Source organism: Dasypus novemcinctus, chromosome 11, assembly GCF_030445035.2.
Source record: "Dasypus novemcinctus isolate mDasNov1 chromosome 11, mDasNov1.1.hap2, whole genome shotgun sequence".
Taxonomy (NCBI): Eukaryota; Metazoa; Chordata; class Mammalia; order Cingulata; family Dasypodidae; genus Dasypus; species Dasypus novemcinctus.
The window spans coordinates 115,937,026-115,955,924 of record NC_080683.1 but is presented as its reverse complement, the minus strand read 5'-3'; the positions used below and the strand labels follow the sequence as shown (position 1 = coordinate 115,955,924).

The window sequence follows — 18,899 nt, the reverse complement described above, 5'->3', positions numbered from 1 at the left end:
TAGAAGTTATATGAACATTTCTTCTGATGAACGAAAGCTGAAATTTAATAAGAATTTCTACGAGTACTGGAAACCCCTCCATACTATAAAGGAGCACCCCCTCCAGTTTTCTAAAGATTTCTTGATCATCACTTTGAAAAGACTTTACTAAAACCAGCTAAAGACAACAGACTGGGTAGCTTTTCTAATAATTTTCGCCAATGGAAAAAAAAAATGTCCTTTATTCTTCAGTACTTTAAAATGGCTTTTTTCCAGTGTGCTCCTTCTTAGCAAACAAATATTTTTCTGCGTTCTTGAAAAGACCCAAGCATTTGGCTATAAAAGAAATGGGCTGACTAGGCATGATTTTTCATGTGGATATTTTGGTCTTAAAAGCTAACATGTGAAAAACCGGCAAAATAAATTCCTTTTACAATACAATACTTGAAAAATCAGTACCTCTTTGCTCTACAAGTAGAGTGAATAAGTGGGGGAGGGGGGTTAAATTAAGGCTATTTGTTTAAATATTATTGCAAAGAGCTCTATTTGTAGAGACAAATTATAGGTAGATTACCAGGTTCTTACAAATGTAACTTGTACATGGACATTCTGCAAACCCAACTGTCATTATATTCTTGCGTCTCTTTTTGCAAAAGCGTACTAAAGAATTTTAAAATGTGGGGGGAAAAACATTATTTTTTCAGAGTAGGAAAATAATTTACTGTCCTCTTAAATAGTGTATTTATAAAGTTTTTCCAGATAAACTAATCAAATAAATTAGAAAACCGCAACAACATTGCAAATTTGATTTATTAGATTGCCTTCCTTCTTACGTGACTGTGAGAGTGTTCCTGGTGCCACAGGGCTATTTCTGAAGTCTGTATGTTGCTGCTGTCCCCAGCGATGGCGGAACTGATCTTTGCCTTACTTGATCACAAATTATGTGGGAGGAAATAAAAGATTTACTATTTCTTTAAATAAAAAAAAAGAATTTGGTTTTGCTCGTTTAAGAGCAATGTAAAAACGATGGAATGTTGTGTCTGTTTTGCACACGGGACAAGTCCAGTCGACCCGATTCTTCACTTTTCATGCTCATCCTTCCCTTCTGCTGCTGAGCTTTGCTGTACAAGCTTGCACTTTCGTTTGCTCCTATAAGTTCAGTTTTATTTTACCATTTTAGAGGCTACTAAAAACTGTCGAAGGAGAAGGAACATTTGTTTTTATATGAAATGTTGGGAAAGGTAACTGCCTACCACAACAGTGTATTGGGTTTATTGAAGGAGAGACTGGCTCATCTAGGAGATTGAATGAGAGGCTGTTCACCTCTTCATCTGTCGGAATGTCTCTTTGAAACCCACGCCTATGGTCTTTAGTAACAGCTGTAATTTGTTAGAACATTAATTTGGGGTTTTTCCCATTCTCAGTTGTCCATGTATTTTAAAATATAGTCACTATATTAAAAAAAAATCTGGTAAAAAAAATCTGTTTTATTTATTTAAACCGACCTAGCATGAAATACCAAATAAAATATGTTTGGCATAGTTTTACTTTTAGGTTTCTCATACATTTTCTCTTTATTCAGGCTGAGTCCAGCACAGGAGCAGAGCTCTGGACCTGAGAAATTAAAATCAAATGCATGAGTTTGCAGGATTTGCCAGATTTGTATATCTCATTCATGCACATTGCCTTTCAAACTCCATTTACCAAGAAAAAGTTACTAACATCCCTTGTGCTTAACAACACTCTGCTGTAGATTTAAATGACGGTATTTACAACTTCTGCATAGCTATCTGATTGCAGTGCTCCAAATGCTGTCTAACCCAGCCCTAGAGGAGGTTCAATTTAAATTACACATGTACACGTACATCCACAGTTTACACTAAAGCAGGGGTTCTTAACCGGGATCCATGGACCCTTAGGGGTCTATGGAAAGATTTCAGGGGGTTCACAAGCTTGAATGGAAAAAAAAACTTTATTTTCTCTAACTTCTAATTAAAATCTAGCATTTCCTTCACTTAGGAATGTATACCATAAATCACAGTAATATTCATTTCATATCACATTACAGTTGTTGCATATTGAAAAATCACTTTCATTTGTACTTCAGAATTACAGCAGTCATTTCAGACCCAATGTTAGTATCATAAAACTATCTGCCGCTACATTCTGAGAAGGGGTCCGCGGTTTTCACCTGACTGTCAAAGATTTTCGTGGAACAAAAAAGATTAAGAACCTCTGTACTAAAGGAAATTATTGTGCAGCATTTTAACAAGCATCAATAAATTCTTTTGTACTTTTTTTTAGCAGAAGGAAATTGTGAGACTATGGGCCTGCATCTTTTTTGTGCATAGAGCAGTAAAAGGCATGATGAAATAGCCAGTAGATTACAAAAAGCCATTTTTAAAAATGACCTTACTTCCAAGAAACCCCACCCGCCCACACACACCCATCCTGCTTCTGCTCCTCAGATACCCAAGTCCCCTCTTTGGCATGCTCTCCCTTGTCATGTGCTCACGTCCCTGACACCTCGCTGTGCTCCAAGAGCCAAGAAGGACGCGCTCGTGGCCGTCGCTACCTAGAACACCCGCCGCCAGGAGCCCGCGCGGCTGGGCCGGGCCTGACCCCGGGGCTGGCAGGGCTCTGCCCGCGCCGGCCCTGCTGTGAGGGTCCTGGCTGGCGGGAGCCGAGGCCGCTCTTTCTCGCCGCTCGAAACTCAAACTCCCGAATCCCCCAGGAACTGCCAGTCGCCCTGAGGGGAGGGCGCTCCGCCTGGAGAACGGTCCCGGGGCTTCCGGCTCTACACGGAGGCGGGGCCTCGGCGGGGCCCGGGGCCGGGCACAGGCGACCACGCGGAGAAGCTGGGACACGGCCCCTTCTCGAGGGCCCCGGCTGTGCGTCACAGCCCCTCGGCACGGCCCACTTCCGTATGACCCCGTACACCCTCCGTTCTCACGAAGGAATCGATGAGAGTTACCCTCCTTCTTACCACCGGGGGTGAGGGGGGGGGCAGGAAATAGAGCCTGAAATCGGGTTTAGGATTCAGTCCCCAGCAACTGCCTCTTCCACCCAGCCTCCCTCCATCCACTCTCCAGAGCCTGGTGGTTTTGCTTTCCAAACGCATCCAGAACACTGTGGGGTCCTCTCAGTCCCCTATCACAGCCTTCACCCCAGCCACCCTCATCTTCTACCCGATGTGAATTTCCTTCCCTGCCTGCCTCTCCCCCTCAGATCATTTCCCACACGGCTAACAGACGGTCGGTGCCCCTCTGCAGCCCCCTGCTGCACGGAGCTCCACGTCATCTGACCCCCTTAGCTCCTCCAGCTTCCTGCTTGTATCTGCTCAGCCTCACTTCTTTGCTTCAACCACCCCCCGCTGCTTGCAGCCCGTTCCACGTGTTTCTCACCCTTGCATTTGCCCGTGCTCTGCCCTTCACAGGGAGCTCTTGAAGGTGCCCTTCAAATAAAACGGAGTCAGATCTCAGCTCATTTCCTCATTTGCAAGACACTGATAATACTGTCCATCTCATATGAATGTTTGTAGGCTTTAATGAAATCTCGAATGCAAAGGTTTTAGCACCACGCTTAAATCAGAGTAAGACTTCAGTAGAGGGAAGTGGACCTGGCCCAATGGATAGGGCCTCTGCCTACCACATGGGAGGTCCGTGGTTCAAACCCCAGGCCTCCTTGACCCGTGTGGAGCTGGCCCATGCGCAGTGCTGATGCGCGCAAGGAGTGCCCTGCTATGCAGGGGTGTCCCCCGTGTAGGGGAGCCCCACGCGCAAGGAGTGCGCCCCGTAAGGAGAGCCGCCCAGCGCAAAAGAAAGTGCAACCTGGCCAAGAATGGTGCCGCATACACGGAAAGCTGAAGCAACAAGATGACTCAACAAAAAGACACACAGATTCCCGGTGCCGCTGATAAGGATAGAAGCAGTCACAGAAGAACACAGAGTGAATGGACACAGAGAGGAGACAACTGCGGGGAGGGGAAGAAATAAATAAATCTTCAAAAAAAAAAAAAAGACATCGGTAGATATTAGCTAAATAAAAATAAACAGACATACCTATCCTTCAATACTCGGCTAGCATTTCTTTTTTTAAGGAGCCTACCTTTTTCCCGGAGTCCCTGTCAAGGTTAAGTACCCTTCCACTTTTCTCAACTAGCTCCTCTCTCATTGTACCTGCCTCAGTCTGTTGAATGGATATTCATGATTTCTCTCCCCAGCTAGAATGAATTCCTCGAGGAGAATGTTTTCTTCATCTTCTTAGAGTATTCCCAAATTACCTGTACACTGCCTAGGACTTAGTAATGAAATTGTTTTAATGAATTGAATGAATGAATAAAGAGTCTCATATTAATTTTTCAGCAGCTTTTTTCCTAATTTATTGATCAGAACTTTATTCTTAAACATTTTTTCTCCATTGGCATCTGTATCTATCAGAATTGAGTTGTTAAAAAAAAAAAATCCAGCAAAGGGTGATTTAATACAGGGTATTAAATGCTTTCAAAATTGTTGGGTGTCTGGAAAGAAGCTCAAGGGTGGGCTTTCAGAAATGACACCCTGCGCACAGCAGATACGACTCTGGAGGGAAGTTTCTACCTCTTCCAGTTGGAAAGATGGGACTTCAGGAAGCTGGCACCAAAACCACTGACTTTGGGAACTTCTTGCCTTACAGACTGCGTGGAACAGGGAGCCACTCAACTGAACCCCTCAAGAGCCACAGGAGCAAAACATGGATTCCCAGACCCTAGCCTCTTGTCCCCCATGAAACCAGAGCCTGGAGACTGAACACTGCAAGAAAAAATCCAGCTCTCCATGACCTTACTTCAGGCCGAATAGGAGAAGTAGCCAGAAGTGCCATCTCTACTGCTTTCAGCTCTCATTCAAGTGCACCTGATGAACGGAACTAATCATATCCAGAAGCTCTGGCTGCAGGGGAGTCTGGCAGTACAGGAAGACATTCTAGATTCAAGTCAGTTGGAAGTTGAGCACGTCCACAGTATCCTTCACAGCTCCTGTGGCCCTGTCACTGACTGTCCAGTCCTCTTCCACTCTTCTTTACTGTGTCTTCCTCCTCTTCCCAGATCTCCCCAGCCTTGTACTTTCACCTTTCACCATCTTCCCTTTTAGCTCTAACAGCCGTCCACAGAGACCTCATCCACATTCATTTCCTACTCAAATGCAGAGGACTCACACCCTTGACCTCGGAATTCAGTGGTTTTTAGTAGAATCACAGAGTTGTACACCTCTCACCACTACTATCTAATTTCATAACCTTTCTTCACCGGAAAAGAAACCCCATACACATTAGCAGCCACTCTCCATTATCCCCTTTGCCACCAGCCTCTCACAACCACTAATCTATTTCCTGTCCCTATGGATTTGTCTACTCTGGCCATTTACATAAATGGAAACATACGTCATGCGTGAAATTTAGTGACTGGCTTCTTGGTTCATCTGTGTTGTATGTTTTCCAAGGTTCATCCATGTTGTAGCATGTATCATAATTGCATTCCTTTTTGTAGCTGAATAATATTCCATTGTGCGGTTATACCAATGTCTTTATCCATTCATCAGTTGATGGACATTGAGTTGTTTCTACTTTTGGGATATTGTGAATATTGTTATGAACCCATGCATGCAAGTTTATGTGTGGCTTCAAGGTCAACCAGAGATGAGAGCTTAGGGCCTCCTCCTCTTTTTCCTGAGCGTAAGCACAGTCCTAAACTTGCAAGGCCCTCTAGATTCCCAGAAATATGTTGGAACTATTCGAAGCCCCTATGGACATCTCATTACTCGGCTTTTCATTTTAAGTTTTTTAGTTGGTCCATTGTTTGCCCCAACTTTTATCCATCAACTCAGGCAGCTCTGCCATTAATACACTTGCCCATAAAGGTATTCAGCCAATGGCTCTTTGGGAAGAGGCTGGTAGTACTGGGTGATGGAGAAAGCAAGTCTGTCTAGTTAGGTTTTCAGGAGAATCACACGACAGATCAAACAATGACAATTCTTTAGAGGTGAGGCCCATTCTACTCTCTCTGGGACTGGAAAGGCAGGCTATCATTTTTAAGGCTAGTGCTGAGCCAGGTGGAGAGATGGAATTGGATAAGTTAAAAATGCTACAAAGCTTACTATTCTTACCAAGATTTCACCTTTTTCTTCCTTAAATTCTACATAAGTTGCTGCAAACCTTTTGGTTAATTTCCAGGGTTCTGAAAATGTTGATTCTGTCCATTTCCCGCCCCCCACCATCTTTTTTTGGTTGCTTGTATTAAAAGGTGAATTATCAGAGGTTCTTACTCCAACTTTTTCTCTGACATCATGACTGCTATTATTAATATTTGAAGATGGAAGGGAAGGTCTGCCCTAGAGAGTGTTCAAGATGGACATGATATGAGAATGATTTCTACCGAGCATATGCTGGCCTGTAAGCTACAGATTCAGGAATACGTGCATAGCTTCTGAAAGAATACCTTTATTAAAAGAAGATTTAAGACCATTTTGACTATTGCCTATGTTGCTGGCTTTAGAGTGCTGCACTAGAAGGGAAGAGAAAGAGTAATCACAGTAGTTCCATAGTAGAGTATCAGTAAGTCCACTCTAATCCATACTCTATTCCTCCAGCCTATCGACCCTGGGATGGTTATGTCCACTCCCCCTCTATATCAAGAGGGGGCTTAGATTACACATGGATGATGGATGCAATTCTCCTACTTGGGGTTGTAGGCACTCTTTTTTTTTTTTTTTTTTAGATTTTATTTTTATTTATTTAATTCCCCTCCCCTCCCCCTGTTGTCTGTTTTCTGTGTCTTTTTGCTGCGTCTTGTTTCTTTGTCCGCTTCTGTTGTCGTCAGCGGCACGGGAAGTGTGGGCGGCACCATTCCTCGGCAGGCTGCTCCCTCCTTCGCGCTGGGCGGCTCTCCTTATGGGTGCACTCCTTGCGCGTGGGGCTCCCCTACGCGGGGGACACCCCTGTGTAGCAGGGCACTCCTTGCGCGCATCAGCACTGCACGTGGGCCAGCTCCACACGGGTCAAGGAGGCCCGGGGCTTGAACCGCGGACCTCCCATGTGGTAGACGGACGCCCTAACCACTGGGCCAAAGTCCGTTTCCCTGTAGGCACTCTTGGCTCCCTGGTGTGGTGGTTGACTTTCTTCACCTCCCTGTGGAAGAAATTGTAGCACTGATGTGGAGAAAGTGGCCATGGTAGCTGCTGAGGGTAGGGAGAGGGAAGAAAAGATATGATGTGGGGGCATTTTCAGGACTTGGAGTTGTCCTCGGTGGTACTGCAGGGACAGATGCTGGACATTGTATGTCCTGCCATGGGCCACTGGGTGGACTGGGGGAGAGTGTAAACTATAATGTAAACCATTATCCATGTGGTGCAGCAGTGCTCAAAAATGTGTTCACCAAATGCAATGACTGTCCCATGATGATGAAAGAGGCTGTTGAGTGGGAGGAGTGGGGTGAGGGGGGCGGGGGTCTATGGGAACCTCTTATGTTTTTTGTTTTGTTTTTCCCTAAAGATTTATTTATTTATTATTTATTTATTTATTTATTTATTATTTCTCTCCCTTTCTCCCCCCCACCCCGGTTGTCTGTTCTCTGTGTCTCTTTGCTGCATCTTATTTGTCCGCTTCTGTTGTTGTCAGCAACACGGGAATCTGTGTTTCTTTTTGTTGCGTCATCTTGTTGTGTCAGCTCTCCATGTGGGTGGCGCCATTCCTGGGCAGGCTGCACTTTCTTTCGTGCTGGGTGGCTCTCCTTATGGGGCACACTCCTTGCACATGGGGTCCCCCTACGCGGGGGACACCCCTGCATGGTAGGGCACTCCTTGTGCGCATCAGCACTGTGCATGGGCCAGCTCCACATGGGCCAAGGAGGCCCGGGGTTTGAACCATGGACCTCCCATGTGGTAGACGAATGCCCTAACCACTGGGCCAAGTCTGCTTCCCTGCTTATGTTTTTTTAATATAACATTAAAAAAAGAGTTATAGCTGACATATACCGACAACTACCTAAGTTCCAGGTACTGTTCTAACTGCTTTATTGGGATTTAATGTGTATACAGCTGTTCTACAGCTCAAGAAGGACTTACTACTATGCTAATTTTGTGGGTTGAGGAAACTGAGGCATAGAGGGGTAATTCACTTAAGATCTTGTAGCTGGGAAGAAGATATGGCTCAACCAGCCTGAGCACCTGCTTCCCACATGGGAGGTTTGGTTCCCAGTGCCTCCGAATAAAAAAACAACAAGCAAAACCACCGAACAAAAACCCAATTCAGGGAAGCTGATATGGCTCAGTGGCTGAGCCCTGGCTTCCCACATAACAAGGTCCCAAGTTCAATCCCTGGCTCCTAGTACCTAAAAAAATAATAATCATCATGTAGCTAATATTAAAACAGTTGAGGTAATGAGTTTTACCCTAATTTTTAAATTGTGAAAAAGAAATACAATACCATGAAGAACAACTTTCAAATAAGGTTAGTATCAAAATGATTCTACTACAAGTTAATGGACTTGGGTGAACATCTATTAAACACACCCAAAAAGGACAACATGAAGGGTCATTGTCAGGATAGAAATGTTCTTCTTGACTGTTTCGATGTCAATATCCCCGTTAGTGAGGGTAGGCTATAGTTTTGCATAATATAACCTTTGGAGAAACTGGGCAAAGCGTACCAGGGATCTCCCTGCACTATTTTTTACAGTTGCATGTGAATCTACAGTTATCTCAAAATAAAAAGCTTATTTTAAAAAGGATCAGGGTGAGAAGAAACCTTTCTTCAGGTTGTAGCCACCCCAACTACCATTCTCTATCTTCCCTGTATAACCCAACTAAGGAAACCACTCTCTTCTACATTCCTGAATTTCAGATTTGGTCTTGGCCACTGGTTTCAAACATCAACCACTAGAGTTAATTTATGTAATGATTAACTGTGTAAGTAGTTAAAATGAAAAGGGAGTGACACTGTGCTAGAAATGAAATTGCTCTAGCAAATAGTAACCACTAAATCTGAGAATGCTCCAACTCAAGGATTTTCCTCCCCCTCTAGTGTTTATGTGGCTCCCACTTTTTGTGTGTATAGAGCAGCTAGATAAACCATTAAAAAAAAAAAGATTATTTATTTATTTATTTCTCTCCCCTTTCCCCCAACCCCCCCCCCCCCCCCCCCCCGTTGTCTGCTCTCTGTGTCCATTTGCTGTGTGTTCTTCTGTGACTGCTTCTGTCCTTATCAGCAGCACCAGGCTCACAGACTAGAAGGGGATTGCTTGTGTGGCCTGCCCTTCATGTCTTCCGGTCCTTCTCATGCTCCTAACACATCTGCTTACACTGAGTTAGACCCTGTACTAGCGACTGTCCTTAGTGCACCTCTGCCCTCCAGGGGTTCCAGGACGGGGACAGGGACTGGGGTCAACTGTGGGAGCCAAGCACATGATGTCAGAACCCAAAGGAGGGAGAAGGGTGTTTGCCCAGGAGGGCGCAGAGGGTGGTAGGAATTACTTACATACAAGAAGTGTTGATTTAAAAAGTAAATATATTAAGGGTAATCGAGCCAGATTTCCTACTATCAGAGAAGGGAATTACAAATATGGAGAGACACCAAAACTAGAACAAACTCTGTGGTGATGGATCAGGCATGGAGGTGTCAGTATGAACTCTTGGCTTTTATGATTAGATGGATAAATAGATACATGACAAATAGATGGAGAGAGGTTTGAGTGTGAGTGTACACACACACGTATGTACATATTTCTAGGTCTGTCCAGTGAAAGAACTGAGGAACAATAATATCTCAACAGTAGTAAGCACATCTAGCACCCAGATTTTTGTTGATGTTGTTTTAGTAGAGAAATTGTGAGTTTACAGACCAATCACGCATAAAATACAAGATTCCCATACGCCACCCTACCACCAAAACCTTGCATTGGTGCAGAACATGTTACAATTGATGACAGCACTTTTTAAGACAATTGTACTATTTTTTGTAACAATTGTTAAATTGATGAAAGATTTTTAAATTGGTTCTGTCATCCATTATTTACATTAGATGTATTTTCCCCATATATCACCCTATTATTATCTCCATATATTAGTATCATACACTTGCTATAATTCATGAAAGAACATTCTACTTATTCTATTAACTATAGCCCATGGTCTATAATAGGGCTCACTGTGTTGTACAGACCTGTTTTAAAAATCTTTTTAAGTTTTATTCTAGTAATATATACATCCTAATGTTTCCTCTTTTAACCACATTCACCTAGACAGTTTAGTGCTGTGGATTAACACTCACAATAATGTGCTACCTTTGCCACCATCCAGTTCCAAACCTTTACCGTCAGCCTAAATAGAAATTCTGTACAAGTTAAGCATTAACTCCCTACTCTCTGACCCCAGACAATCTCCCGATAACCTATATTCTAGATTCTAACTTTATGAGTTTGCTTCTTATAATTAGATCACAACAGTGAAATCATACAATATTTGTCCCTTAGTGTCTGGCTTATTTATAATGTCCTCAAGTTTCATCCGGGTTGCTGCATGCATCAAGACTTCATTCCTTTTTAAATGATGAATAATATTCCATTGTATGTCTATCTGGTATTTGGTTTATCCATTCATTGGTTGATGGATACTTGGGTTGCTTCCTTCTTTTGGCAATTGTGAATAATGCCTCTATGAACATCAGTGTACAAATATCTATTCAAGTCCCTGCTTTTAGTTCTTCTGGTATATACCTAGTATCAGGATTGCCAGAGCGTATCGTGATTCTATACTTAACTTCCCAAGAAAGAAGCAAACTGTTTCCACAGCAGCTGCACCATTTTACATTCCCACCAGCAATGAAAGAATGTTCCTATTTTTCCATACCCTCTCCAACACTTGTAGTTTTCTGTTTTTTAATAATGGCCATTCTAGTACGTGTGAAATGATATCTCATTGTGGTTTTGATTTGCATTTCCCTAATAGCTAGTGATATTGTACATGATTTCATGTGCTTTTTAGCCACTTATATATCCTCTTTGGAGAAATGTCTATTCAAGTCTTTTGCCCATTTTTTAAATTGGGCTGTCTTATATTTTGCTGAGTTGTAGGATTTCTTTCTATATTCTGGATATTAAACCCTTGTCGGATAAGTAGTAGTTTCTCCCATTGAGTAAGTTGACTTTTCATTTTCTTGACAAAATCCTTTGATGCACAAAAGTTTTAAACTTGAAGAGGTCCCTAAAAGGGATTTGGGAACTGTAGCAGTTTGATATTATTTATGACTTCCAAAAAGAGATATTGGATTATGTTTGTGAACTGGTCTTTTCCTCTGGGTATCTTATCTTCTATTGGATTCAGAGGCTTCACTTTTACTTGATTAAATAATGATTAAGGTTTTGTTTGGGCCACATCAGTAGGATGTTGAGAACCCATCCCCTTGGTGGGTGGGGACTCAAAGAGAGAATGACATGGCAGAGGAGACAGTTGGAGTTTTTTAGGTGCTGGAAGCCTGGGAAGTAAACACACAGGAGAAGAACACAGAGGAGTAGAGAAGGCTCCACAGACATGGCAGAGGCCCCAGGAAGAGAGCCTGATAGTCTACAGCTGCCTTATGGAGAACACAGAACAGCTGAGCCCAGAGAGAAATGAGCCCGCAAGAGAGAAGAGACTTACCTCAGCCTACAGCTGATATTGGAAGAAGTGGTGATCACAGAACTTTAAGAGGAAGAAGGAGAGAGAGGAGGTGGCTCAAGTGAGTAGGCACCTCCCTCCCACATGGGGGGCCCTGGTTTTGGTTCCTGGTGCCTCCTAAAAAAAAAAAAAAGAATGGACAGTGAGTGTAAATAACAAGGGGTGGGTGAAGAAATAAGTAAAAATAAATAAATCTTTTTAAAAATATTGAATGTTGTGTGATCTATTTATCTTTTTTAAAAAGACAATAAAAAATTGCAGAAAAAAAATATTTAAAAAAAAAAGAGCAAAAGGAAGACTGAACCCTTGCGGACATTGGCAGCTGTCCTGCTCCAACACCTGACAGCAGATTTTGGTGAGGGAAGTAACTTACGTTTTAGGGCCTGGTAACTGTAAGCTTCTACCCCAAATAAATGTACTTTATAAAAATCAACTGATTTCTGGTATTTTTGCATCAGCACCCCTCTGACTGACTAATACAGGAACTAAGGAACAATATCTCAAAAGCAATGAACACAAGCTCTTTGGGGAAATCATTGACTATTTGGGTTGGGACAGGGAAAGTACAGAATGACCTAGATCATCTTGTGACAGAAAGTAAGAAAGTCCTAAAGGAAAAAATAACAAACTGGCTTAAAGGACTCCCATTGACCAAATCTGAGACAACTTGATCATCAAAATAAATAGCAATAATTTACTGTTATCTATTAAATAAAACAGGGATCTTTGAGTTTATGCTGATATAAATAACAACAGAGGTGAAAGCGTTTTCTTACAATTGAATGCCATCTGATGATTACAAGTTGAATGGTGGAATTAGGAAAAGCATTATTAGATAACCATCACTGTAATAATTCCGCCCAAGAAACACCATGGCATGCTGTGTTAGTCAGCCAAAGGGGTGCTGATGCAAAATGCCAGAAATTGGTTGGTTTTTATAAAGGGTATTTATTTGGGGTAGGAGCTTACAGATACCAGGCCGTAAAGCATAAGTTACTTCCCTCACCAAAGTCTATTTGGAGCAAGATGGCTGCCGACGTCAGTGAGGGTTCAGGCTTCCTGGGTTCCTGCATTCCTGGGGCTTACTTCTCTCTGGGCTCAAGGTTCCTTTCTTCCTGGGCCTGGCTTCTCTTTCCTCTGTGAGCTTACTTCTTGGGACTCCAGCTTAAGTCTTCAGCATCAGTCTCCAACATCAGAAACCCTCAACTCTATTCTTCTCTGTGCCTTTAATCTGGGAGTCCCCACCTAAGGGGTAAACATTGGCAAACATTGGATAAAAAAATGAGACTTGCCTAATCTCATAAAATAGTCATTTTTTTGAGGTACTGGGGCTCGGGATTGAGCCCAGGACCTCGTATGTTTGAAGCTAGTGCTCAACCACTGAACGACACTGGCTTCCCCTATATTTTTTATTTATCATTTATTTTTTAAGGAAAAGAGAATAACTTTACAGTATAAAACTTGGTGGATAGGCACCCTCCCTGAGGAAAGTCAGGATCACCAATCAAGGGCAGAAGGAAATTGTGTTCCACCTGACCAGATCCACAGAGAAGCACCCAGCGTCACTTCTGGGATCTTCTTGCCAAAAAAAAGAATATGCATAACCTGAATCCAATGATGGGAAAACCTCAGACAAACCCAAGGGGAGGGTCCTTGTACAGAAGAATGAGCCTGTAATCTTGAAAATATTAAGGTCTTTAAAACGAGGAAAGATAAACATTTCCAGATTAAAGGGGAATTTAAATGCACACACATATTAGAATTAAAATTAAATGCTGCCTGTAATCCTGGATTGGCTGTTTTGTCTATAAAAGACGTTTTTGGAACATTAGGCAAAACAGATGGGCTCTGAATTATTTGGGAGCAACACATCCATGTTAATTTCCTGATTTTCACGGTTGTCCCCTCATTGGTTGGGAAAGCGTTCTTGTTCGAAATCACATACTCAGGTGGTGGGGGTTGCTGGGGCATATGCCTGTAATTCTAAAACGGCTTGGGGGAAAATATCAACTGTATATATTATACATATATATGTACACATATAATGTATACATGTATAATGTATACATGTATAGAGAGGAAAAGAGGGAAAGAGAACACCAATGGTGAGGCAAAATGTGGTAAGAAGCTATCACCTCCTGGTGAAGGACACTGGGAGTTTTGTGTTATTCCTGTAAGTTTTCAATGAATTAGAAATTACATCAAAATACAGAGGGAAGTGAACTTGGCTCAATGGATAGGGCATCTGCCTACCACATGGGAGGTTCCAGGTTCAAACCCCGGGCCTCCTTGACCCGTGTGGAGCTGGCCCATGAGCACTGCTGATGCACGCAAGGAGTGCCCTGCCACGCAGGGGTGTCCCCCATGTAGGGGAGCCCCATGCGCAAGGAGTGCACCCCGTAAGGAGAGCCGCCCCACGTGACAGAAAGTGCAACCTGCCCAGGAATGGTGCCACACACATGGAGAGCTGACACAATAAGATGACACAGCAAAAAGAGGCACAGATTCCCAGTGCTGCTGATAAGGACAGAAACGGTCACAGAAGTACGCACAGTGAATGGACACGGAGAGCAGACAACTGGTGGGGAGAGAAATAAATAAAAATAAATCTTAAAAAAAAAAAAATACAGAGTAAAGAACCACACATGTGGAGGCTGGAATCGCCTCTGTGTCCCCTGCCTGCCACTGGACGGGTCATTGTGACAGAGCTGGAGGAGCTGGGCGGCGCCGAGCCGTAAGGCTGCTTCTACCTCCAGCAAGTCAGGCAGTGACCGTGGCCTTGTCTGCCGAGCCTTGCTCCGTGCACAGATGGGGCACAGATCACGTACGTTATGGACATGGCGCCACCCTCCCACAAGGCCAGGGGGCGTGGGGGCCCAGCGCCCGGCCTGGGCCTCGGAGCTGGCGGGGGTCCCGGGCCGGCCTCCGGCCTCCTATCACTCAGCGACACGAGTCTGTAAAGAGAGAAACTGGCGCTAGACGCCCGTGAACCTCCTTCAGCTAAGATTCTGGAAGCCCAGTCTCTGGAGACACTGACTCCTGTGCTGAGGGGCGGGGCAGGCGGGAGACCCCCGCGGTTTGCCAGGGGGTTCTCGGAAGCGGGCGGGTGGGAAGCGCCTGTCTCTTGCTGGGGGTCACGGGTGTGAAGCCGGGGCCAGAGCTGATTTGTTTGAAGTGACACCTGTGAGCAGGTGACCAGGGTCCCCCTCTAAGGCTGTGTTTTGTTGTCTGGCTAAAGTCCGAGCTGCTCTCTTATGACGGGCACAGGAAATGTCATTTCTGTAACTTATGGGCGGTGAATGCACCTCCTGGATTGCCTGGGACAGTCCCCATTTGTGTCCACTGCCCTGGGAGCAGCCTGGAGAGCACCCCCTTTCCCCTTCAAGGGAACCTTGTCTGGGCAACTGGCCACATCCTCAGGCTCTGCCCGCCCCCCACCCTGTCTCCCATTTGTCCCCATCCCTGGTCAGCCCATCCACCAGGCAGTGGTGTCCTTTGTCTTACAAGCATCCCCCGGCAGTGACAGCCAAGGACAGTCTAGAGAACTCCCTGCAAATCAGAGGAGCTTCATTCTTCTCTCTCATAAGCCCCTGCCCAGCAGAAACTGCCCTTCACGTCACATTTTCAAACCCTGTCTTTCCTTATCAAAGAGGGCGTCTTGCTGTGTGGACTCGAAGCAGCTGAGGCTGAGCATTTCTAGCCGAGTCATGACTGTTCGGCTTGGAAAGATCATTCCCTGCGATCCTGCGGCTCAGACTGGGTTGGCACCCATTGCCCTGGTCCTCCCTTGATAATGACATCATCATTCACTCTCCAGATGGAAATGACAAGGGGTTGCCATGACAAAACAAATGGGCTTTGCTGACAGGGGCTTTTGTGTGTGAGTGTGTGGATCCTCTGAGCCCGTGGCTCTCACGGCTGGCTACGTTGGTCCACAACAGTAAAATTGAAAAGGCACTGGGAGTTTGACAAGAAGGCGTAAAGCACATATCAGGCAATAAGCCCATGCAAATAAGATCACTATTTCCTCCTAGGCCTGAGAAACCCAGATGTTTAATTGTAAAATGTTTTCTTCCAATTCTAAATACAAGTTCTACTGATGACATTGAACTCTGCTAAAGCAGAGGAGTTTCCTTCTGTTCCTTATCCCTACTTTACTTTCTTTGTTGATCAAAATGTGATAAGAACCATTTAAGCAAGTGAACAATAATGTGAATAACAGCTACCATTTGTTAAGGGCTTTCTCTGTGCCAGGTTCCAGTCGTTTCTGTGCATCATTTTGAATCCCCTCAACAGCTGATGGAGGTGAGTATCATAATTCCTAATTTAGGACTAGAGCTGGAATTTCAACCCATGTCACCTTGACCCCAAAGCCTGTACTCTGTCCCTCAAACACAGCCCAAATAAGCTCTCTGCCTAATGCTCACTCCTAGGGCTTGACATTTTAAGGGTGGGTTGGTGGAGGGACAAAAAAATGGCTTTGGGAACTAAGGGACCTGTGATATTTACCCTCGTGTATACATCAAAGCCCTTAGAGAGCTGAATGGTCGTGCACCATAAATATTAACCATTCCCCATCTTCTCTCAAGGCTGTTCCCACGGAGAGGTCGCCCCTCAATTTATCTGGACTTCAGCCCGCCTAGGCGATGCGGTAGTGAGAGCTTTGAGAGGCCGGGGGGGGGGGGGGGGGGGGCGGGCCGTGAGCAGAGGCTTCAGCCCCTCTCGGCAGGTTCGTTCCTGTGCCTGCTCGCTCCTTCTCCCATTCCTGGAGCCATCCCGAGGCCCGCTGGATGTCTCTGATATCCGTGGGGTCTGGTTAGACATTCCACGCCAGGTCAGGGCACACTCTTAATTAAGGCATCTTTGCAGCGATTTTAACATTGAGATATAGTCTAATCCTATAAACAGCAGGGATTGTCGAAAACAGAAATCACCTTCAGGTAAAATGTTGTCACAAATGTGCCACCAAGTCAGGTGTCCATTTTATCTCTAGTGAGGCTTCTAATTTGACCAGGCTTGCACTATTTTCTTCTTTGCTTCTCAAGATTGGTAGTGAAAAAAGAAAAGTATGTCAAAAAATACATGCTGCTGTTCCTCAAAGGGCCAATACTCAGTAGATGACAAACTTTTTTAAAAAATTATTTCTCTCCCCTTCTCCCCCTGCCCCCAGTTGTCTGCTCTGTGTCCATTCGCTGTGTGTTCTTCCATGTCCGCTTGTATTCTTGTCAGCAGCATCGGAAATCTGTGTCCTTTTTGTTGCGTCATCTTGCTGCGTCAGCTCTCCGTGTGTGTGGCTGCACTTTTTTCGCACAGGGCAGCTCTCCTTGAGGGGCGCACTCCTTGCATGTGGGGCTCCCCTACGCGGGGGAAACCCTGTGTGGCATGGCACTCCTAGCGTGCATCAGGACTGCGCGTGGGTCAGCTCATCACACAGGCCAGGCGGACCTGGGTTTGAACCCTGGACCTCCCATGTGGTAAACGGACGCTCTATCTGTTGAGCCAAATCCGCTTCCCAATGACAAACTCTTGAAAGAAAAATTAATGGCCAAGGAATAACCAGCAAGAATTGGAACAACCAGCAGAACCTTTTTTCTCAAAGCCCCAGAAAACAAAGGCCTGCATAAACAGGGCGAGTGCTGAGCCAAGAGAACGTCTTCTCGAAAGTGGTAGCATCTTGTAGCACCTAGCTGCTCCCCGCCCCCCTCCTCTCACTGGACCCGTGCAGAGCTGGCCCACACTCCCAGTGCTGGTCCCTGGTCCTGGTCCTGGAGGGAGCAGAGTAACCCATGTGCACAAAATGGGAACATGTATGTTGGGCCCAGTCTCTCTGGGGGTGAACTGAACATGCCAGCATAGAGGAGGCAGCTCCGAGAGCTCTCCTACAGAATGCTATGGAATAATAGTCAAGTTGTACAGCCTGGGGCAAGGGCCTGCTGGCTAAGGGCTGTGTAGTGCAGTGCCTGGGACTGTGAGGAAACTCTTTCCTCAGGAAGAGGTGGCATTTATATCCGTGTAAATGGGGAAAATCCCTAGGGCCACACATACGTGCCTGAGACAAGAGCATATACAGAAAGGATCAGGATGGCCCCTGTGCTTTGGCCTCAAGCTACTCTCTCAACTCATTGTGTGGCTAAGCCATGAAGGAGAGCGCTTGCACAGGTTAGTCTGCAAAGCCTGAGGAAGGTGTCTTCTTTTTCCGTTAGCTCTTGGCAGTCAAGGGAAGCTCTGTCATAACACTCGCTGGGTATAGGCTGAAGGGGCATACGCCTCAGAGGGTAAATTTCAGTGGTAACACACACACGTGCACACAGTCCAGGTCTCAACAAAAGATTAGAAGACATAAGAGGAACAGGAAGTGATGGCCAAGGCAAAGGAGAATGTCAAAGCATTTGAAACCATTGATAAGAAGACCCAGATGTGGGACATTCCTGACAAAGACTTTTAAATAATGGCCCTAAATATGCTCAAAGAGCTAAAGGAAAAGTTGGACAAAGAACCAAAGGAAATCAGGAAAATAATAGATAAACACAAAGAGAATGCCAATAGAGATACAGAAATTGTGAAAACGAACCAAACAGAGCTGAAGGCCACAGTAACAGAACGTAAAAATTCCCTAGGCTGCAGATTGGAGCTGGCAGAAAGAAGAATTGGTGAACTTGAAGTCCTACGGTGATTACAAGGAACCTCTTGGAGAATATGCACATTCATAGAGACAGAAATTAGAGTACAGGTTGCCTGGGGTAGGGATCAGGGAAAATGGGGCGTTAATACATAATGGGTGTAAGTTTTTTGGGGGGTAGTTGGGAAAGTTTTAGTAATGGCAGGTGGTAGTGCAACATTGCAAGTTTAATCCCACTGAATGATTCATGAGGGAATGGTTGAGATGGTAAAGTTTATGTTGTGTATATGACCCCACAGTTAAAAAAAATTGAGCAAACTAAAGTGACAATGACAATTAAATACAATAGATGATCCTGGATGGGATCTGACAAGGGAGAAGGACTCAAAAGGACATTATTGGAACATATGAAAAAAAAAAAGGAATATAAATTGCAAAGGTTTATGTCAATATTAAATTTCTTGAACTTGATAACCGAACTTAAGGTACTTAGATTAAGTGAATACCCTTGGTCTCAGGAAATGTACAAGGCAGTATTAAGTGTTCAAGGAGCATACTGTATATAACCTCTATTCAAGTGTTCAGAAAATGGATTGATAAATAGAAACAGACAGATG

At 44.5% G+C, this 18,899-nt stretch overlaps 1 protein-coding gene across 8 annotated transcripts in view; it reads left to right on the top strand.

Moving 5' to 3' along the window:
* The window catches only part of MAP7 (microtubule associated protein 7), a 203,871-nt gene extending 197,394 nt beyond the window's left edge, over nucleotides 1-6,477 (top strand). For 6 of the 8 annotated variants that reach the window (XM_058307540.1, XM_058307538.1, XM_071218684.1 and 3 more), the window contains one exon: nucleotides 4-1,460. In XM_058307540.1, the coding sequence (XP_058163523.1) occupies nucleotides 4-14 (11 nt within the window). In that variant the 3' untranslated portion in view covers nucleotides 15-1,460. Of the gene's footprint in view, nucleotides 1-3; nucleotides 1,461-4,653 lie in introns of those variants that run through there. The other 2 variants (XM_071218686.1, XM_071218685.1) reach the window with 2 other exon arrangements.
* The last annotated feature ends 12,422 nt before the right edge of the window (nucleotides 6,478-18,899 follow it).